Source organism: Molothrus ater, chromosome 11 (genome assembly GCF_012460135.2).
Source record: "Molothrus ater isolate BHLD 08-10-18 breed brown headed cowbird chromosome 11, BPBGC_Mater_1.1, whole genome shotgun sequence".
In the NCBI taxonomy this organism is placed as follows: domain Eukaryota; kingdom Metazoa; phylum Chordata; class Aves; order Passeriformes; family Icteridae; genus Molothrus; species Molothrus ater.
Window position 1 is genome coordinate 162,208 of NC_050488.2, and position 23,364 is coordinate 185,571.

The 23,364-nt window shown below is 43.4% G+C and overlaps 1 protein-coding gene across 18 annotated transcripts in view; it reads right to left on the minus strand.

The window, feature by feature from the left end:
* The window catches only part of IQSEC1 (IQ motif and Sec7 domain ArfGEF 1), a 296,694-nt gene that overhangs the window by 21,505 nt on the left and 251,825 nt on the right, over window positions 1–23,364 (minus strand). For all 18 annotated transcript variants that reach the window (XM_054516007.1, XM_036390801.2, XM_036390799.2 and 15 more), the window contains 6 exons: window positions 20,234–20,513; window positions 18,398–19,662; window positions 5,571–5,732; window positions 4,120–4,242; window positions 3,202–3,368; window positions 844–983 (listed from right to left, as the gene is read on the minus strand). In XM_054516007.1, the coding sequence (XP_054371982.1) occupies window positions 844–983; window positions 3,202–3,368; window positions 4,120–4,242; window positions 5,571–5,732; window positions 18,398–19,662; window positions 20,234–20,513 (2,137 nt within the window). The remainder of the gene's footprint in view (window positions 1–843; window positions 984–3,201; window positions 3,369–4,119; window positions 4,243–5,570; window positions 5,733–18,397; window positions 19,663–20,233; window positions 20,514–23,364) is intronic.

Here is a 23,364-nt window from a genome sequence, read left to right on the forward strand (position 1 = left end):
ACAGTTACAAGCTTTTATAAAAATTTTGCTTTCTTTCCTCTGCTTCTTCAAAGAGATCTCCTCAGAATATTCTTTACTTGAAACAGACCAAATTTAGATTTTTGGTGGGGTCCCTCATTCCCTTCCCCCTTCCCCTGACTAAGGCTTGTCTGAGAAGAGATTACAGTTCAAAGCCCTTTAACTGTAACAGGGAGAATCCTGAGAGCCACATTCGGAGGCAAAATGCTGTGGCCTTTCTTTTCTCTCTCCTTTTCCAAGAGATGCTTTTATATAGCAAGATTCATTTATATAGCAAAATATTTCAGGACTTTTCCCACAACAATCCTATCTTTGGATGCTCAAACCCAGCATCAGAATCCCTGGGACCTGATTTCAGAATGTCCTGAGATAAAATGACCCCACATCCCCTTACAAATCCCAGGTCATGGAGGAAGCTGAGCAGGTGACAAAGATGCTGATATGAACAGAACTTCTCTGCTACTCTTGTAAATTATGGAGCTGTAACTGACAGTGCACATTTTGAAATACAGTTCTCTACACAATATCACATTAACAAAGCACTTTGATTCTTTAGAAATAAACAAGAGAACTGCCTAAAATGCAGATATTTCAGAATTGTAAAGCTTCACAATAAAGGATTTTAAGACTCCTAACATCATCATGTCACCCATAACTGCAAAACCAAAATTCATCTGCATGGACACTCCAGAATTTAAGTCAACCTTACAGGGAATGATTGCGGCAGTTTGTGCCCTTTGCCATTTGTGGGCCAGTCTGTAGTGGGGAGCAGCCCAGCTCTGCTGCCCTGCCCTGCCCTCCCCGTGGCACACAGAGGGCACTCACCGGTTTCTTGCCCACGATGAGCTTCTCCACCTTCTGCACCTGGGACACGTGGTCCTCGTTGGTCTTCAGCTCGCGCTTGCGGATGCGCTCGTAGATCCCGATCAGCATCTCCCGCGGGATGTCCTCCCCATCATCCACCCCTGCAGGGCCAAGCTGCTGTTAGCAGGGAGGAGAAAATCCTGGCACTCTCTGCTTTCCTGCCCTCCCAGTGCTGCCTGCCTGCCTGGATGTTTGTGCTGGTTTCTGCCAGCTGCCAGCCAGCTCCTCCTGTGCACCCTTGTGCTGCCTCAGCCACGCAGAAGAAGTGGTGTGAACACGATTCAAACACTGATTTTGGTCCAGAAGCTTGCTGCCCATACACCAAGACATTGATGGAGATCACCCAGGTTTGGGGATTTTTTGTTTTAAAACTCCATCTAGAACTAAGACATAAAAAGGCTGACTTCCTAAAGTGTTGGGGAAGATGAAACAGGAAAGCCTTATAAATATGATTGTCTGGCAAAAGATTTTGAGAATATAGAAACTATAAGCGAGATTGAAATGAAAGCAAGCTTTGAGATACCTCAGTTACTGAACAACTGGAAAACAATGGTGTGGCCAGCTGAAGGTAATTTCTTTTTGATGAAACAATGCCCTCTGCTTGCAGACAGGCCCAAGGGTCAGAGCAGACCCTACAGCTTGGCAGAAGGGGTCTAAAGAGGAGTTTTTAGGGTTTAAAATATAACACAGTATAGTAATGTAGTGATTCTTATAGGCTGTATGGAAATGCTATAGGATTTGTATATTGTACTAAATTGGTTAGTCAGAATCAGAATATTCAACACAGAAGAAGATTTATGGTATTGGAACGGGAACCTCGCTCTCTTACCCTTTTACTCTCTTACCCTTTTACTCTCTTACCCTTTTTTACTCCCTTACGCTCTCACCCTTTTACTCTCTCATCCTCTCATCCTCTCCACCCCTCTCTTCTCTCAGTCCTGCTCCAGCTGTGCCTGGCAGCTCCCAGCAGGGCCCTGCACCCAGGCCCTTTGCAATAAACCCCAAGTTCCTGTCCTGGCTGCAGAGATCTCTGCTCTCCATCCATCCCGACTGTCCTACCCCCTGACGCTCCTACACTAAAGGATTTTCTTTTTCTTTCACACCTCTGTTTGGTATTAAAGCTGCAATGAGTTAGATTCCTTTTTAGACACTAAAACCTTCATATGACATTCTCCTAGGAATAAACCCCTGGGAGGAAGCAGAAGAACCATTTCATTTTGCCTCTGTCTTACTCAAGGTTCATGAAATAATTTCCTATGTGAGAAGCTTATGAATGCATTAGAATTACTTAACCAATATTTCATTTAAGATTTCAAAAAGAACTAGTTTAATCTGGACAAACAAATTAACAAAATAGCCCAGATCAAATATTATTGTTTAGCACTGTGTGATTATCATTGGCGTGGCATTCTAACAAATGCCACACCAATGGCATGAATGCTTGATCCTGAATTTTTAATAGCAATGGAAGGAGTCCAATTTCACTAAGTGACTTAAAGTTGGGTTTTCTGGGGACAGAGAGATGCATGTCTCTTTTTTAAACAGGTTTTAAAGCAATAAACTCTTATCTCCCCTTCAGAAGCAAAGATAGAATACTTTGTCACCCCAGCCCAACAACTGCTTCCATAAAAAATACAGTGATAAAATACAATTTGTTTGCAGATAGAAGCAAGCAAAACCACCTCTGTTCTGTGCCACATGGCCAAGCCTTCCACAGCCCACCCTTTGTGATGCAGTGATTTACTGCAGCAAGGTAGCCTGTTGCAGAAATGCCTGCAGTACCAAGAACTGCTGGCATGCATGCTGGAGTTCTGACAGAATGTGCTGTGGCTAACTCCACAAATGTAACTGCAGCTAACTCCACATATGTAACTGCAGCATTATGCCAAGAGATGCCTATGAGGCCTTTGGAGTATTTGTGGATTTTACAATAAAATCTCAGCACTAACAAACTTTGCTAAGCTGGAACATCTGCTAGGCACAGGTTGTTCATTGCTGCCTTATATAAATTCAGGGAATAAAATCACCAACCAGGACTTTCAAGATCTGAAATTCCAGAACACCAAAAGTATTTTGGTTTTTTACTGGTCCTAAAATGAAAGGTCCTGACAATACATCCATCCATTCAAGAAAGACAAGATAAAAAGGACAAAATATGACACAATTAATTCTGGTTTTGCTGTTACAGAAATGACTGAAGTCTGTCCAAATGGCAGCCAGGTGACAGCAGCGTGAAGTCGTTCCCAGGAAACACAGAGTGTCCCTGCAGGGACAGTGACAGGGAAAAGCTTTGAGGAGTTTGCCCTGAGGCTCTCTTACCCCTGAGGTTCTTGATGAAGTCCTCCAGCTTCATCTTGCGCTCGGGTTTGACGTTGGGGCTGTACATGTCGGTGTTGAGGAGGATGATGGCGAAGGCCAGGATGAAGATGGTGTCGGGGTTGCGGAACTGCCGCACCACGCCCGGGTTGCAGATGCAGTAACGCTGGCTGGGAACACCAGGGAGGCTGTCAGGGCTGGGAGGCACTGCTCAAATGCACCAAATAACCCACCTGCTGCATCCAGAGCCTCAGCAAGCTGCTGCTCCCTGTCCACACACAGCTTTAGCTTTCCATCCACATGTTTTCCTAAGGCAATCCTTGAACATGCAAGGAGTTTGGTTCTCCTTAACTGTAACTTCACTTACTACAGTAACTTCTGTATCCCATTTTTTTCAGTGATTAATACCCCAACAACAGGTAAGAACACAGCATTGATTTTGGCTTACTGCCATGTGGTGATTTCCACCTCATCCTGCCCTGGATACAGCTCTGTCAGTACTGATAAGTGACTCCTCTTTCTCCCACTGTTGTTGAAGTATTTAATGAAAAGCCAGGAGTATACATACCCTAGAAAGAACATGGGCTTTTAATTCCACTCATATAAACTACTAAATCCAAATATATTCTTAGAGATGTTAAAAAATTCTTGAGTATCTTTTCAACTGATGCCAGAAAGAACTTCTGAGAAAGTTCTATTAATACAAATGCCACATGTGAACAACACCAGCAAATGAAACTTCCTATTCCATACTTAGCAACCTCCCCTCCTAAACAAGACATATTTGAAAGTGTTTGTACCTCATGATGACACTGAAAATAATCAGGAAAGTAACTTGGATAAGCCCAAGTTCCCCAGTTCTGCAGTCTGACTGCAAAGCAGCAGGTTTCTGGGGACTGAGGGATTTATTTCACATCCTACCTGAAAGCTTCAATGAGCCGCTCCACCTTCTGGGCTTCTCCTTGGACACGGATGTGGGCCTGAAATTTCCTGAGTGCTTCATCCAGCTCCATTGTGGAGAAGTCCATCTCATCCACCACACAGCTAGGACAAAAACAGATTCACATCCTGTCTCTTCATTTCTAACAACACAGTACAAAGGGAAGATTTTGAAACAGAAAAAACTTTTCAATTTTCCATCTGACGGAGATTCGGGGAATTGTTTTTTAAACTTTCAGCAGCAATTGCAATAATTGCAGGTAAGCTGTGAAGGGAGGTTGAAAATAACAGATCAATGAGAACGTGCACATGTGAGCAGACCCTTGTGTTTTTTAACTGAAGAGCCACTGGAATGACAAATGTCTGATCATTTTAAGTGATGTACCACTGCCACAAATAATTATTAGTTCTGTGCTTCCAGGCCAATCAACTATCACAATGCCTCCAACAATAATAAATAGTTTATACTGCTCAAAATATCATATCTCAGACAGCCTGCAGCAGGCACAATAATCTGTACCAAATGGCTCTGTGTCTAGGAACATTCTTAATTGCAGAGAGAAAAAATAACCTTGTTTGGATACTCTTTTATTATTACTGTACTTCTCATCTCCACATCATTTGCCATGACTTTCAGTTAACATCTATGGAGAAATAATTATTTTCTTGCTCTGAAAATACAGTGCTGACAAAAAATAAAAGGGAACCATTTTAATATAATCAGCCACATGAACTATGTCATTCTAATACTTTGTTTAAAGACTGCTTTAAAATCAGAGGCTTATAAATTTCCTTTAAGCTTAACTTTTAGTTTTGAAATGACCAGACATGAATCACTGCAAGCAACAGAACTGTAATGCAGAAACCACAGAAAGCACCATCCACTTTGAAAAGCTTTTTCTTAAATGTATAGATATCCAATGACAAATTGCAGAAGCTCATATTTTTCTTCCAGTAACACTGTAGCTAATGTAGATTAACAGCAAGCTACTTATTCCCCTTGCTGTTGTATTGCACTAAATAGTTATTTAGTTTGTTGTTTGACACGGATTCTTACACCTTGCTTTTACTATTTTTCCTTTTATGCAAAAGCACAATGAAACAACGAGCCTGGCATTTCTCATACCCTTTCCAATCCTCACCTAAACTTTACTATCAATTTCTGCAATAATGCTCACAGGCTTCCCATTATTGTGAATTCTGTCAGAGTGTCAAAAGCCCTTTTCTCATTCCTGGTGTAAATGGTGTTTTCCCATTCCAAGGTGTAAAGCACACGTGCAGACTCCAAATGAAGCAATTAGCACAATTAAGGACCCGCAGGAACAGGCTGGCCAAGAGCAGGATGGGGCAGGGAATGAAGCAGCCTTTCTGTGAGCCGCAGGCAGCAGGTGCAGCAGGGAGGGCAGGGCTCCCCCTTCCCACACCATACTCACTCCAGCACGTCCCTGTTGAACTGCTTCTGCCGATTGCCCAGGAACTCTCCGATCATCTGCCGGCTGAGCCCCTTCCTCTGCAGCAGGAAATGCGCAACCCCCACGGGCGTGTCGGGCACGAAGCCGCGCTCGATCAGGTACTGCACTCCCTTCTCGGGTTTTCTGAGGAGGAGAAATGACAGTGCAAAAGTATGGCTTGGCTTCCATTCCTCCTGATCACATCTGATTCAAATTCCACACCAGTTCTGTCGATGATGGTGAATATATTCAATCACTTTTAAGCAATGTCCCAGCAGCATGGGCTAGTGGAGCTGCAGGAATGTCCAGCTGAATGCATTGCTCACTGCTAAGAGCTGACAGCTTTGAGACACATCTTGGCCTGTTTTCACACATTCCCTGCTCCAGAACCTCCCAAGGAGAAGCTCTGGATGCAAACAGCCTCCCGTGCCCGTGAAACAAAGCCCAACACCAGCTACTAAAAGCTCCTGTTGCTGGGAGAGAGGCACCTTCCAGAAACTGAACTGAAAAGCTGCTGCTGAAAAACAAGAAACAAGGAGCTCTCCTGACCTCCCTCCTGCCTGCTGGCAAAAGTTAAACTTAATGAATAAAAACATCTGAAGTGGTGTCACTTGCAAGCTGAGAGAACAAAAAATAAGGGGGAAAACTACAGCCAGTCAAGCAAAAAAACTCAATTAAAAATGGTGTAACTCTCATCTAATTGAGACTTTTAGTTCCTTCCTTTAACACACCCACTGCCCCAGATTTCCCTCCCTCAGACAAGCACCTTCCCAGTTTCTGCAGTGTTTTACATCTCTTTACACAGCTCCAGATTTAGCTGTAACCACTTTCACATCCCAAAACAAAGCAAACCAAAGTCACTCATTTTAACTTATTAAGAAGTGTGTGCTGAGGAGGAGGGTTGGGACAGAGCTGGCAATAAAAGATATTGCTTATAAAGCCAAATGCTGCTTTATTCTCAAGTGCTGCAAAATCCCCCTTACAGCACACACTGTGCACTGCATCATCCAGCAATGCAACACAGCAGAAAACCATCACTGCTTTTAAAAATATTCAAGGAGAATCTTTACAGAGCCAGTAATTCCATCATCAGCTTTATTTTGTATGGAATTATGCTATAATGCCCACCTGTAAGAGTGGGTGGTTTGCAGCTTGCTGGATGACCTAAAAGATATTTCCTTTAAGGCAAGCAAAATCAATCAAGAGGACAAGGTGACCGTGCTATTTTTATACAAGGTTGATCACACAACCATAACCCTTCCCCAGGGTTTTAATTGCAAATAACATTGCTAAATACATCATCATTCAGTTCTCCTACTCTTTTACATTCCATTATTATACACTTAATGCCCTATTAAGAATTAGACAGATCAGAGAAATACATATAATTTAATCAAAAGGGAGTTCTCAAATCTCAATTTCTTGCATCAGGCTTTGTGGCTCTTTTCATCTGCAATAAGATTACACACACGGTCATCTTCTAAAACTAATCTCCTTCATCCTAAAAAGTCCCTTTTCTGTAAGTAATGTAATTGCTATGTTCATATGCTTTTAAACTGTATTTCAGAACCCTTAATCTTTCTAAATTTAAATTCACAGCACCCAACAAAAGCAGGAACAGTTTTCTCCATTCCCCCTTGTTAGTGAGCTGCATTTGTCCAGTAAATTCAGAGATACAAACCCAGGAGAGCTCCTCTCCAGTGACTGTCAAAGTAGAAAACAGCACTCAAAACCCACAGCTTAATCCAAAGATCACCTTTCCCTGTCATATAGAAAATGCTGGATCATTACTTACTGTACCAAAAACCAATTTGAATTCCTAACACCTGCATAAGCCTGAACATTTAAAATCATCACAAAGATAAAATAATTTCTTTTTCATCAGCCCCTCTCTAGTTGTATAATTTTACATAAGTCAGGGTCTGCTTTTTCACCTAAGAAGCTTTGCCCTGGTTTGGTGATATGAAGTCACTTGATTCAAATACCCTTCAATCCAGGCTAGGTGAGTGTCCAAAACAGAGTTAAAAATCCATTCACAAAACACTGGAAGCCAAGAGCTCTTTTCCCATCAATACTCCCCTCATGCTGGAGTGAAATATCAAGGAGTTTTGCAGTCTGGGATTATTTGAAAGCAGTCTAGGATTATTTCAAATAGTCCAGTTTGTTACAAAAGCTGTAACCTGGCAGCAATTATATGCAAATAACACTTGAACCCCCAGGCTGTAGGAATGAAGGCTGCTCCTTCCCTGTTTGATCAATCTCTGGTAAGGCAGGCAGGCTCAGGGTTTATTGTTGTTTAAGCTCCTTCCCACCTCCCACCAGGAGGGACATTATCTTATTCACCAGGAAAAGTACTTACCAGAAAATGATGACTCTTCCAGAGTGTTCTGAAGTGCTGCATTTCCAAGGAAAATTTACTTCAAAAGTGAAGTTAACAATAGGTTCAGAGAAAAATGTTACTCAAGGGGGCCTTCCCTTTCTGCTTTTAACATAAGCAGCATTTTGTCTCTTTTCAAAACCAGAGAAACTGAAGAACTAATAGGATAATGGAAATTTAAATCACCTCCAATCAGAAATCTCAAATACCACCAAGTCTGAAGGAGTTGCTCCCTAAATGCACAGGAGGATGTGAAGGTTGTGGTGCTGACCTCCAGCAAAGCACCAGAAGCTCATTTGCTCCTTCCCAAGGTGGTTTTTCACAGCAGGGATCTGCCAGGCTGTGGGGAGGCCAGGTCTGAACAACACCAGCAGCCAGGGATTCTCTGCTGGCAAACCCAGCTGTTCTGAACTGAACAAACCTTCCTTTTCACCAAAGCCTGGCTTTTCCAAGTGTCTGACTGGATGCAGAAGGGAGTGGGACACAAGGGTCAGGACTGAACAGGACAGGACCCCTGGATAAGGTATCCTCCTTTCTGTCTGCTCAGAGTTGGGCACAGACTGCTTTGTACTTACAACTAAGAGTCTTTTGTGATTAGGAAAATTCCCACTGATGGCTTGTTAATTACACAGACCAATAACAGACAAGATAAGGAATCTATAAATAGCAATGGAGGAAGCAGCAGAAGCAGAGCAGTTATTTTCAGATTTGAATACATTAACTAATATCAAAATAAACCCTCTAACATGAGCACCTTGCATAGCTGATGATGTAGTTATTTAGAGAACTTTTGATATTTACAAGGTTGCTTCCAAAATGAGTTTAAAAAGGTCTTCTGTCTCAAAAAAAAACCCCAACAAAACAACCTAAAATGAAACAATCAACCAAAAAAAAAAAAATCACAAGGATCCACTGAAAGAAGAAGAAAAAATCAACACCAGAAGAGGTGCAAAATTTTTTCATAATATTCTCAGAGGTTGATTAAAGGACTAAGGATCTTGCCAGAAACTGATTAATAACAAGACATTTAGGCTAGTTTAAAGTGACTTCTAAGGGACATAAAATGATGGAAGGATTAATGCAAACTTCAAAATAACAGATCAAGCCAGTATATTTTAATAAGCTCATTTCTTAGAGAGTACTGGCCAGATCCTGAAGGGCCCAAGACCTGCCAGAGTTTGAGAAGGGAGGCAGAGACAGCTCCTCCTTGGAAGAAGGGAAGGGGAAAACCTGATTGACTTCCTATACAAATCCAAACTGTTCTCCTTAAATTTTCAAGAAATATTGCTTTTACAAAAACACTGCAATGATTCTGACAAATGAATTTGGTGGAGGAAAAACTCCATCAAATTGGATTCTGGATGGGAAGAGGGATCAGCACGGGATGCTCTGGTATCCCCTGGGTTTACTGGTGCAGCCAGGACAAACCCAGTAAGCCCCAGTGCTGAGCTGGTGAGCACTCCAGAGGCACTGCCAGCAGGCTCTTCTCACATTCCTGTTGCTGGTTTGGGGCTTCCTGACAAACTGAATGAGGCCAAAAAGGTGTTTTGGGTTTGGGTGGTTTTTTTTGTTTTTGGTTTTTTTTTGTTTGTTTGGTTTTTTTTTTTTTGGTTTGGTTTTTTTTTGTTTTTGTTGTTATGTTTTGATTTTTGGTGCTTTTTTTTTTTTTTTTTAGCATGGTTTGGTGGTTTGGTTTGGCTTGGTTTTTATTATTATTTTTTTTAATCCAGTCAAGCACTCCCCACAGCTGCACCACCATTGTAGTATCCAAGCCACAGTGTGGATAAAGTGCCTGTGTCCACAGCAGCCAAGAGGAGAGAAGGAGTAGCAAGCACTGCCTGAAACAGAAACCTGCCACAAAACCACAGCACAAAGGTGGATAAAGCCTTGCCTGTTCCTGAATGTGAATATAAGCTGAATATGTAAAGCTTACAAACACCCCAAACCACATGAAATCTTTGTATTTCCTTTTACAGCTCAGACAGTAAGAGAGCTGTAAAATGAGAGCATTCATTAACAAACGAGCATGGGCCATTTCCAATACCCAGCACTGCCAGAAGCATCATCTGAATTAAAGCAGGGATTTATGAACAGTGCAAATAACCACAAGCACACTGCTCTTAGGCAAGGGGGCAAAGCCAGCCTGACTGAGAGAGAGAAGCCTGCTGACACTTCTGTAACTCCAGGATTTCTGAAGGCACACCTATGCTTGTTGGCTCCTTGTCTCTGCTACAGGGAAACTGAGACAATTGGAAAAGGAGCAAACCAGAAGTAGAAACATTTCTTAGAGGCTGGTAGAAACCCACTGCAAACAGGAACACTTCACAAACATAGAGCTGCCAAAGAAATCTTTTCATGTCAGAGGTGGAGTGTTTAATGCAGCTATGATGCCAGCCCTCTGTAAAAAAAGAAATAATAATAATAATCTCACTTGCCTTTGATACCAGCGATCTCATTTTGAAAATATTTACAGTTGTCACAAAAATAAGCATTACTTCAACACTAAAAAACAGGGATGGCTTTTTTAATGCAAGAACCTAAGACTTTTCTTAGAATCATTGAAGAAGTTAAATATTTTTAAATCACCAGGCTGGCAATAACAAGTTAGTTGAACATTCTCCTTAGTGTGGCACACAGCTCAGTTTTGTTTCTATGGCTGTACTTTTTGCTTTGCTTTTGCTGAAGAGCTCACTGCTGCTGCAGTGAAGCCAAGAGAATCCCTAGGTCTATTTTAAACCTTCTGGCTAAGAAGGAAAAAACCACTATCCTTAAAATACTGCCCAAACTAGTGCCAAAACAACTTGTCAGAGTTCACTCCACAGTGAGGCAAAAGGGGATTGAGAGGAGGAAAAGGAGAGAAACTGAGTGGGAACCCTGAGCTGTGCTTTTCTCAATTGCACAACTATTCAACGAAGAGAAAGAAAAACTGGCTGTAAATTGCATCTTCTGGTAATTACAAGAAAAAATCCCTGGGTCAGGAGAATAAGCCAGGAAAGAGCACATTTCTCTCCTCTGCATCTCATGGGAACAGGAAGATAGTTATTCCCATGATTTGGGCAGAAGCACTACAGTTTGCCCCCAGTGGGGATGGTTTCTCCCACATTAGGATATTAATTCTCTGAAGTTCATTGAAGACCTCCCACCACAGATGGAAAGGTCAGGGCACACTTGCAATCACACCAAATCACCTGGAGTAACCTCTGTTCACAAAAAGTTAATTTCCACTCATGCCACTAAGGAAAGAATTCACCAGGAAGTGATCTCAGTGCCTGGTTCTGTTTGGTGAGGGAGCAAAATAAAGAGAGGAAACTCTGTAGATGTATATTTTCATGAAATTGAGAAGCTGACCTACATGGTTCTACCATGACTTTCTGCCTGGCCAACCAGTTTCTTTATGGAATCATTTCCTAACAAGGTGCCAGGAAATTATACATTGAACATTATTACTGCTACTGGATGTTTAGGTTGGTCTGAAAAGTTATTGCCTGTATCAGAGCTGATTATAAAAGGGTAAAAAGTGTATCAAAGGGCAAAAAGTGTATCAAAGGCACCTAAATGCCCCTGAGCAGAAAGTCTGGCTCATTCTAATCAAGGAGGGGAAATGGAGTTTAAAAGTGTTTCAGAAAAAGGATTTTCCTGTGTAAGAAGCACCACTCCTGAGGAACAGAGCAGGCAGCACCGTGGAGAGGCACAGAGGCACACCCCAAGCACTCCAGTGCAGTAGCTGGACATGTCCTTGCTAGTGAAAGCAGCCCTGAGTCATCTGCCAGAGCATTTCCTACCTCCTCTTTATTCCCTCCCTTGGCAGTGGGCAGCCTGCTTCTTTGTCCCCCCACTCCTTCCTTCCTCACAAGAAAGAAAGCAGTAAGAAGGGAATTTTTTAGTTAAATTAACCAACCAAAACACTCTGTGAGGTTGTTCTCACCTCCTCTGACCCTGCTGCATTTCTCACAGAGCAGGGGCAGGAGTTTGTAGCTGCCAGCAGAGCAAAGCACATTCCACTTTGGGACAAGACATATGGAGAACTGGCTGCCTCTCTCAGAACTGTGTGCCAGGGCTGAGTGTTGCCCTCATGTTTATGCAAGTGTTGTCAGGAACAACACTTTAGGATGACTGTGTCCTTTAAATTAAGGAACAGTCCCTGTCCTTATGTCTTCTCGTGTCCCTGCCCTAAATCCTCTTTCCACACCCTCACCACACTTACACCAAACAGAAGCACTTCAGCTTCAAGTTCTGCAACTCTGCTGAGTAAAAACGGGAAACTCTGACAATCACATTCCCTTTGAAAGGGACACCTTTTGTGCAAGTACAGTTTAAACATCTCCTGATTTGCCAATCACGACCTACAAATCCCCAATTCAGCTGGTAGATATGAACTGTTACACAAGAAAGCATTGATGGGACCTTCCCTTTTCCTCAACTCTTTTTCCTACACAGCCTTCCCATGTCCCTATTCCAACTGTCCCCTGCATTCCTGCAAAGGCAGCTGGTCACATCTGTCACCTTCAAAATTTGACCACTGGAGATGTTTGGACAGAAGGAATTCTAATTCAGGCACCTGGAGCCCCATCAGCCGCTGTCTGGAGCTGCTCAGGCAGCGAAATTCCACCATTCATGGGCTCATTTTCCAACAGGAGGCACGCAGGCATTGTCAGGGCTCAGCTCCCATTCCTGGCACGTAGCAGGGAGGCAGGAGTGTGCCTGGAATGTTTAAGGGCAGCAGGAGCTGGAGGCAGGGATGAGGTAATGGCTCTTGCAGGGATCCAGGGCCACTCACACTCAGCTATTGCTGCTTCCAGCAAAGCCACATTTGCTTCCAACATTTGGGGAAGTTTATATTGCCTTTTAATGGCAATAAAAGGAATCCCCATGCCCATATTTGAACCCAGCGCTTCAATTTACTATTGGTTCTACATTTCAGCTGCTTTGGATGGGATATAATTTATGCTAATCCAAGCACTTGTTTTGGAAAAAAAGGAGGAAAAATGGCTCCTCCGGGAGAAAAGATAAAACATGCACAGAACAAAGCAAAACACACAAAGCTTTTTTTTCTTTGGGTGTTCTCACTTAGGGCTAAATGTTTTTAGAAATAATGAGAGTCATGCTAAGAACATTCTTCTCCTCTTACTAACTCCTCGGCATGTAAGAGGACAAGTTACATGGAGTGCTTTGATTTTAATTTTTGTTGGAACCGACTGCGCCTGAATAATCTGCAGTCCAGATGTTGCAACAACAGTAAAGTCCCTCTTAGCACACACACGAGGACAGCAAATGGCTCTGTTGTGAAATCCTGGCCAAGCCCCTTCTCTCCCCCTTCCTCTTTCTATCAAATCATTCAAAAAAATCATTGAAGATATTAGGGATCAGCTGGCAAAAGAATTGGTTCAAAGGTAAGGAGAACGAACTCAGTTTGATTTACACATTCTCCCTTCCTACTCAATCTGTATTTACAAAGTTTAAAATCATTAGAAATGTTTCCAATGAGCTTCCAAATTCAAACTGTTTAGAGACCAGATACTGGAATGGATGGGACTGATTCTAAGCAATACAGAAGTATGTTCAGCATCTTAACTGAAATTCATTATGAGTATGATGGGTGTAAATTAAGAACACCAGATTAGTACACTTATTACAGGAGTTAAATTAATGACTACTTGCAAAACTATTTTTTACAAACCAAGTAAGCAACATTTGGAAACTTTTAAGGATTTCAAATAGAAACAAAGCTTGTAGCACTTTCTGAGTGTGACAGTGTGCAGGAATCCAAATTACCTTCAGTCTCTACCTGGAGATGGAAAATGATGGAAACCTTATACTTCTGTTGAACAGTTAAAGCTGCTTTCATGGAAAATGAAAAATGTGCCTTCTCACAATATTATTATTGTGTGCCTCAGATTTCCAACAAGAATTTATCTAGAAACTGTAATTTGTAATATTGTCTTTGGTATAATCCCACCAGCACTCAGCAAATTCCTCTCATATCTGCTTAGTAAAATAGAAAAAAAAAAACCCTTCTTAAATTAATATTCTGGGGAATCCAGAAATGTTGGAAAAAGTCTGCTCCTGGAATTAGTATCCAATTCATATCAACAGTGGGTTTTAAATTGGAATAAAATCATCCCCATTGTGCAATAAAGGAAGCCAGTAGGGCTTTCAGGGCTAATGATGATACATCATTGCATATTGCAAACAGATACTGGAGCCTTTTTATCTCTGTCAATAAATCCTTCAGGAGAACTTTGGAATAGCAGGAACCTTGATAATGGCCTTTTATAAAAGAAGCTACAGCAAACCCTTCAGCACAGAGCACTGTAATGCACTGAGGACACGTGAGGAACAGTTCTCCATCTGTCACTGCCCTTTCCAGAGAGGAAAAGAGGACAAAAGAAGGGAGGTGGAGGGGGAAAGGAATCTGGGAAAATTTATTGTAAAATGATTGCTGGTCCAGGCTCTGTTCTAGCACTGTAAAGTGGTGGTTCATGTATCCCCAAGAAGTACATGTAGGATTAGGATGAAAAGCCTAAACTATGCCCTGGCATTAAGCTCAGAGCAGTGAAGCAGCCCCTGAGCTGCACTTTGCAGCCTCTCCTCACCAGCAATGTCAGCAATCAGCACCAGCAAGACTGGCTCCCATGGCAAGGAACACAATGCCACAGGAACCCTGCCAGATGGGAGGACCATTTCCAGTGCCTGCCAACAGCTGATATCCCGGAGGAGACACTAAACATGACTCCAGGCTCTGCTAGATTAAAAACTGAGTCTGAGCAATGCCAACCCTTATCTCCCATCTTCTAGAACACCAGGCACAGCTGCAACAAGTTCTCAAACCACTCAGATGTTGTCCCCATTTTGCTGACACTGCTTTGTTAGCACAGAAGGTGTTTGTGCCCCGTGCCCAGGAGTGCTGAGCAGGCACTGCCCCGTCCCTGTCCCTGTCCCTGCCATGGCCCTGCCGGGTGTGTCACCGCAGCCAGGGGACACAGTAACCCAGGCAGTGTTAGCAACAAACACACCTGGCAGCCACCAACTCTTGGCAGGGCCCCAGAGCTGCTGTCACCCCCCTGGTGGCACCAGGCTCTGTGGCAATCCCCGTGCACAGAATGCCAGCCCTGTACTGCTGACCCATGGGCAGGACACATCTCACACTGCTGAGGTTAAACACTTGTAGTTAATCTCTCAGAACCATCAGTGCATCAGTAGCAGGATGGAACCTGAAAATCCTACCAGAATGGGGTGCAATAACTGGTAAACCTGGTATTTCCAGCCTGCAGTCAAAACAAACAGGAGAATCAAATCACAGCTCTTTTTTCTTTTTTTTTCTCCTTGTTTTTGTTTTGAAAGCAGCAGTCAAAAGGCCTCTTGAAGCCTTGTTTATAAGCAAACCAGTCTCGAAGGATGGATTTGCATTGGCAGGATTTTCAGCCTGCAAAATAAACCTTTCTAGGTAGTGTTTTCCTTCTGCCTGTGAGGGAGGAATGGTTTCTAGTGCATTTCTCCCAGTCCACATCTCTTTCCAGCTCCACTGAAGAAAATGCCCAATTCAACACAGCTGGCCTGCCCAAGGCTCCCTGGGAGCTGTGGCACTCTGGGCATGCACCTGCAGCCCTTGCTTTGGGGAGGAATGAATGGGAACACACACTGCCAGCCCACTGCCAGGGGGAATCACTGCTGCCATTCAGAGGCACGGCAGTGCACAGAAGCTGTTACTCACTTGCAATTTCTTTGGCAGAAATCATTCCATTTTGGGGGATACTTTACCTTCTAGCTTAGGGGCTACTACAAAACGCCTTTGAAAAGTGCAAGTGCACTTCTTTAATCAACACTCAGGTTCCAAATTGAAGGCCAAGTTACACTCAGAAAAAAATTCCATGATCAAGTGATGATCACGGAGTCACAGAATGGTTTGGGCTGGGAGGGATCCTAAAGATGATTTCTTCCAAACCCTCTGCCATGGGTAGGGACACCTTCCCAAAGAACTCCCAGAAAAGTGATTTTCAATTACCTATAATTTTTTTCCCAATGTCCTGTGTTGTCCATTCTCCTGGGAGCTTTGTGCTCCTGATGTTTTGCATCTATCGGTGTTTAAGTGAACTGGACCACCAGCTGTGCTCAACTTTTACCCCACCCATAACTGCCTATCCTAACAAAGAGTCTCTGATAAGAAAACTGTCCTTTGGCTTCTGAAAATTGTTATTAAAATAGGAAAGCCAGAAAAGCTAAAAACTGAAATTTCAATTAAGATGATAGTGACTTCCCATGCTTTTAAAATCCTAATCCTTTTTACCACTTCTGCTGAACAAAGCCAGAAGTATTTGCTACAATTTATGCACTTCTTTAAGGTTCTTAATTCTTTGCATTTCAGCCAAGCTTCATGTACCACAAAGAAAGGACATTTGTTAATTAAGGCTTGGGATCTTAATTTGCAAGAAAGATTTCAAAGACACGATGAAATTAATGTGAGCTCCTTGTAAAAGACATGCCTAAAATTTCCTCTGGTAGATGCAGACATTTGGAAAAAAAAAGTTGCCTTCTTGTACTAGCTAAGTTCAAAGCCACTTCTTTCAGTGCTTCCTCCTGGGTGGAGCACACATCCTCCCAGGAGCTGCTGCCAATGCTGTCACTGCTCCCTCGTTTTCTGATCATAAATCTGTTGTGAAGATAATGTGGTGAAAAGACAATGAAGTGACTCTGCTGCACTGACCTGGCCACTGCACTGACCACTCACCTCAAGATGCAATTTGCAATCCCACCTGATGCACTCTCTAGGGACTCCTGAGCTTTCACAAGAATAAAGCTTTGAAGGTTCTCCAGCTCCCTTCTCAAAAGAATTTAGAGACTTATGTACCATCCACTCTATAACAGTTCAATACCTGACACTGCACATTAAGGAAAATGTCACAGTCCTCAGACTTGAAGGGCCACAATCAAAACCCAAGACGTGGGGGATATGTGGGAAATGTGGGGACTGTCCGAGGAATCAATAGAATCACACTGACTTAGCAGAGAGCAATGACAATCTTCACTTTGCTTTCAATGCTGGAGATAAAATGCAGTGGAGAAAAGGAAATCACACAGAGCAGAAGATGCACTCAGAGGTGCTGCCTGGAGTTCTGCAGAGTCCTGTCCTGCAGCACTCACTGCTGAGGAGCTGCTCATCACCTCAGAACAATACAGAAAACAGGTTTATCTTTGTGCAAATCTGTGCAGCAAGGTCACTTTGATCTGTTTCAAACAACTGCCTCCATTCTTGTCTGTTCCTGATGTTTATTTTTCACTTTCAGCCTCCTACTGATGTGTCACTAGCAGCACCTGACAGCTCCAATGCTCTCATTCACCCCTGCATGCTGCCTGGGCACTTTTTCCATTCACTTTTTCCCTACATCCTCCTGCAGCTGACTCAAAAGACTCTTACCAAGCCTGAGGCTCACTGAGCATTGACTGCTCGAGGCTCAATTGCTGTGCAAAACCCAGGCAAACACCAAGTGTTAAATGTCAGCCAACAGCACCAACACCTTCCTCCCCACCTGCCCTGCCAAGGATGTTATTTTCAAATTTTCTAAAAAAGAGCTAATTGATGTATTTTCCTACCCACTCAACTTCACAAGCAGCGATCCTGTGACTTGCATAATTCCAATTGGCTGGAAGCTCCCATAAAGGCATTTTCACACAGATTAAAAACTAAACCTGAAAGTGTTTACAGCCAAACTTGGGGCTGTAATGCTCACTCATGTGATAGCACCAAAAAGCTTTAACTGACTATAATGTTAGAACAAATACACGAGGAACCACCAACCTATCAATCCAAACACATCAAAGCACTGCTATCTGAAAAGGAGGCCTGAAATCACTCAAGCCACAGGGAAAACATAGGAAAACTATTAGTCATAGGCAGAAATACAAATTTTGTGATAGTTCTGTGATAAATGATAAATATTCATTTAGTTTACAAAATATTCAGTGCATTGGCTTTTAGCATCACAGTTTTAATGAAATCTACTGAACAAATTCCAGGTCCTGCCAGTGTTAAACAGGAAACTCATCATATGCTGCATGCTGTTTCTAATTCCTATCCAATGAGTTTTACACCACCTACATGATTAGGGCAGGAAGAAATCTGAATTTTTTATAACATAACACCAAAAAATGGATCGGGATCAAGCCACCATATTTTTCTCCAAGAAGGGAGTTGGATTAATCTTCAATAATTTACTACCATTCCTACACTCATAATTACATTTTTTCTTTTTCTCCTGAAGCTGTTAAACTATGAAGACATCAACTTAAACTTGAACATGAACAGTCACCACAAGCCCCTTGTTTATTCACTGGAAGGTCAGTACCAGACACCAGTCTTACCTTACCTGTTACAAGAAGAATATTCCTGGTTCATTCTCAGTGACACTGAGAGGAAGGCAGGAACTGCTGTACTTACTTGTTAAAAAGATTCAGCCCAATCCTATAATGGCGTTTCCTGATAACATCGTTACTGAAGGCAGGGGAATCCCAGCTGTTGCGAGTCTCTTTGTGGTAGGTTTGTTTGCTCAAGGTTTGCTCCCTTAGGCTGTCCCTAGAAGAGGATTCTGAGCTGCAATTTATTGTATCATTGGAATTGGAAGTGCTGTTGATGCTGTCGTTGTCTCCATCAGAGTAATCAGACTCTGATTTGCTTTGCCTGTTTGCTGTGCCATTGATGGCCAAGTGACTGTCTATGGGCCTAGCCCTGTGCCTGGCCTCCTGCTCCTCCCGGGTGATGATCTTGGCAGGAATGCTGTGAGGGATATGTTTAGGGCTGCCTTGCTGGCTGGGGATGCCTCGGTCGTACGCATTCTGTCTCTTTAATGAGCCCCTCTCCGAGCGATCGCTCAAGTCCACGGAACTGTCACTGGGCGGCTCGATGGTGAGCAGGGGGAGGTGATCCATCCTCATCCTCTGCTCCTGGCATTCCAGTGATGGGGTACTCCTGCAGCTTGTATCAGTGTCTAACTTATCGTCTTTGTGGGTCATGGACCAGTACTCTTGGGAAGAGTTCACGGAGCGGAGCCTCAAGTCCGACTCCGTGCTGGACGGCCTGTCCACGGACTGGGAGAGCGGCAGGGGCGGGGACAGCTCCTCCTCGTCGATGTACAACGTGACATCGCTGTAGGACGCCGTCATCTCGTCCAGCTTCCTGTGATCCACGTTGTGCATCGCCGCTTTGCTCGGGGCGCAGCTCTCCCTCTCCATCTCCCGGCTCCTGACCTGCTCCGCGCTCTGGATTTCATCCGAATGCAGACTGCGGCAGTTCAGCGCGTCGTCGATGGATTCCGCCAGGGATTTCACCTGCCTGGAAAAAGCATCCTCCAGTTCTGTTATGGCATCAGTGAAATCAGTGGACGCCGCCGGGGACTTCATGGTAGCCGTGTCCCCGAGCTCATTGCACTCCGACGGTACCAGGGAGCCCAGCTTTGACCCATCATTTGTAACAGAAACTTGCTTCCCCTCGAAGTAGGAGCTGTGGACTTTCTCAGGTCCTTCAAAGGAAAACTGCATTCTCATATTGGACAGGACGATGCGCCTTGACATGCGGTTCTCGGACATAGAACTGCGCAGGCGCTCGAAGTTCTTGTTCATCTGATACTGGCGGAAGGCGGTCTGGATGGTGCGGGCAGCATGTCTGGTGATCAGACGGCCCCCATACTTCCGTTCTAGCATCTCCACCTGCCAGGGAACACACGCAGCCCTCGTCACTTCGTGCCGCTCGGGACAAGGGGAAAGTCTCACAAAAACGTTCAACTCTCGTAACCTCTTTAATATACTTTATATGTATTGATTTTGAAAGTACAACCTCAAAACTCCAATGATGAACTGAATAGTCATCCACCATAAATTCCACCATAAAATACAGAAGTATATTAATTCACCTCACAGATATAAGAGAATATCAGTTGCAATAAGTTCTTCCTTTCTGCGACAACAAAAACACCTGGGTTTCAAAATGACTCATTTTCTTAGAAAAATGTTTTGCATGATTACATTCTAGTACACTCCTGGAGCATACAATCTCAGTTCCAAGAACTGTTTTTACTTTTAACAGTATTAACTGCTAAAACTACTAAATCTTAATTAAACTGTTAATATCTTTTACACTTTTCTCCAGGAGGGAGACAAAGAATACACATTTCTCTAGCAGGGGACAAAGAATAACAGAGTTAAACATCCCAAGTGAAGTGATGCTAGAAAAGACTTCTCCCAATTCACAGACACAAACGAGGTACCAGAGCTCAAATACCTGCTTATCCTGTAGGTCTGAAGAGAGTTCATAGCTCTCGGAAAGCGATCGGGACCGTTTGATGGCCTCCTCCTCGGCCTGTTTGCGCAGGATGGAGGTGGAGTGCTGCAGCTTGGGCCGGCGGGCTCGCTGCTGGCCCGGCGCGATGGAGTAGAGCCCGTAGGGGTGCTCGTAGTGCTCGGGGCTCAGGGCGGAGCTGTGCGTTATAGGGCCCTGCGGGTAGCCGGACGGGCTATCCAGGGACGTGCCGGTCTCGCTGCTGGGAGCCTCCCCCTCAACGCTGCACAACAAAAGAGAGAGACAGCAAAAGCCTCGGGTGAGCCCAGCACACCGAAATTCTCCCCAGCAAACAGCACAGTTCTGCTTTAGTTTCATTTTGGGTAGGCATCCAGCAAGTTTCGCTGTTCGCATGCAGGTGTTACAAGTAATGTGGCTTTCATGACAAGCACCTCAGTTTTTGCTGCAGTTTTTGCTGTAGTTTTTGCAAGTCTCAATCTGTCACGCCTGTGACATCTTTAGAGCATGAGTCAAATAGGGGAATGGAGGTTTCAAGCATTATTTAACTTTATACACTAATTACTAATAACATCCTGAGTAAGTCGCTCAGGAGCTACTCTGTAAAATGCATGAAAACTTCTAATTTCTTATAAGACTGCTTATTTCCAAGCTTCTCCATTCAAAATGACAGATGCTTATTTATGTCTTTCTTTGCTTTGACCAATTAAAGCAATATTTTCTTACCCATATATTACAATTTGAAATAAAAGGATTACTTTCATGGAGATAGGGATTTAATGGATCTTGAGAGCTATGATGTTTCTAAAAACCAAAGTACTTCCAACTCCAATGATACAATAATCTCATTTATTTCCCTGCTAGTGAAAGACTGCTCCCATGGGATACTTTTGGTAGGTTTTGGAGTAAAAGCATCCCAAGGGATGGTGTTTCTAGCTAATGAAAGCAACATGGTTTCAGATGAAGAAAGCTCAATAGCACCCATCTAGCAAAGAGACTACTTTGTTTTCACAGGAACACTGTTATTGCTAAGGAATAAAGGAAAGGAAAAACACCTTTTCTATTCAAAGGGTGGCACACAATAGGAAACATTGTAAAACCAAGCCCTAGGTGTATTCTGAAGTACTGATGACTAACAGCAATTTGTATTTGGGTTGTATTTGCAGGAGGACACGCTCACATTGCAATACATGCACTTTCACTCTCCATCTTTTAATGTTTCACAGCACTACTTACTGTCTGTCTCATCCAGTGTACACAGAGCATTGACAGAAAAACGATTTATTTTTTTTTTAATTCCTGAAAAGACTCAGCAAACACTTCACACATGCACTAATACAAGCAGCTCTTCGCCTACCTTTTGTTTTAGGAACAGTACATCCAAACTCCAAAGAAGTAAAACTCCACATTCCCACCACACCCTGTATTTTTTTCCTTCATTCATCTGTACTTAAAAACCAAAGCCCTCCTGTTGTCTCTCAGCTGTCCCTTCAAAAACTACAGAGCAATTTCTGAAAGAATGTTCTCCACTCACTGAAGAGCTGAGGGTTAACCCCGGCCAAACTCTCCCAGCTTGAACAGTTTGTACTTTTTAAAGGGAAGGAGAACTAAAAAAGCCCCTTAGATTTCTTAAAATGCTTCTATAAACATGTAAAACTGAAAGCAAGTCCTCTCTCTTTGCCCATCAAAATATGACTCCAACCAAAAGGTATTTTCAAACATACTTAACCCAAGCTGGAAATATTTGCAGTGTGCACACATTGCTTTTTCCAAAAAGGAAGCTGACAGGAAACTAATCCCTTTCCCTCCGTGATACAGCTGGCTTTCAACTTAAAAATGATAAACTATCCAGAGTTCTGCCGGTGACAGTGAAACTGTGTAACCACCCGCTAAAAACAAACAGGTCATTTTCTCTGAAGCATCCATTAAAGACATGGGATGATACTGAGCTGCTCCACGTTCTCTTTTAAACACTGAAATTCCTTCCTCTGTTCTGCCAGCTGTGAGCTGTGCTATTTTGGACATCACATCCTAGCTGCCAGTTTATTTGTAAGTACTTTCCATACAAGCATGGCAAATTTGTTTTTAACAGGAAGGCTGGAATTATCTTCTTCGGTTCTGTTGACGTTTTCTGCCTTCCTCACCCTTGCATTGTGAACTATTTAATATCCCTTCCATGCTGATTATAACCTCCTGCTGACATTTTAATAACACTACCTTGGAAGGGTCCCTTAACCTTTTCCTCAACAAAAAGGGCACTGCCCTAATCACAAGAAGTTGGAAGGATATCTGCCCAGAGTTCTGACTAAAGTGAAGGGTTCCTTCTTAATTTTTAGTTTGCCTTTTGTACTTTCTCAGGTATAAATGTGATGCTTGACTGACTGTAATGCTCAATCTCATTTGGCTCATGGGCCTATTCCCTGCCACCTGACCTTTGAAGCATGGAAGTAATTACATTTACAACAGGCACAACAAGAGCCCTTCCAAGCAAACACACGTGCACAGGCTTTAAGGCTGTCCCCCATTCAGCTCTTCCCGGCCTCCCAGGAGCAGCTGAAGCTCCATATGAATTATTTCATTAAAGTGAAACTTCACTGGCAAAGAAAAGCAGCTTGCTTTCTACTTTTTCTACTTTACATATGTTTGGAGAAGAAAAACATGTCAACAAATATGACTTGTGTGAAGCTGCAAGGATGGCAAGCTGGCTTGCTGCACTGAGGGAGCAGCACAGAGCCGGCAGCAGGGCCCGCTGAGCCAACTCCCAGCAGGCCTGGGTCACTGCAGGCTATCAAACACACAACACCCATCTGTCACAAGGGTGCAAGGGCAGTTTGGGATCTCCAGATGTGCCAGCCTGACCTCAGTGCTGGGCAGCTCACAGAGCAGGACAACCTGGAGATCAGGTCTGGCCAGCCTGGGGCTGGGAAAGGCAGGTCCTGCTCTCCTCCTGTGACAAGGTGACCTGCTTTGGTGGTGAGGACAGGCTGTGGATGTCACCTGCTGGGACCTCAGCAAAGCCTCTGGCACTGCTCCTCCCAGCCTTCTCCTGGAGAAACTGGCTGCTCTGCACAGCTGCTCTGCTCCCTGGCTGGGACAGGTTGAAATCCGTGTGGATG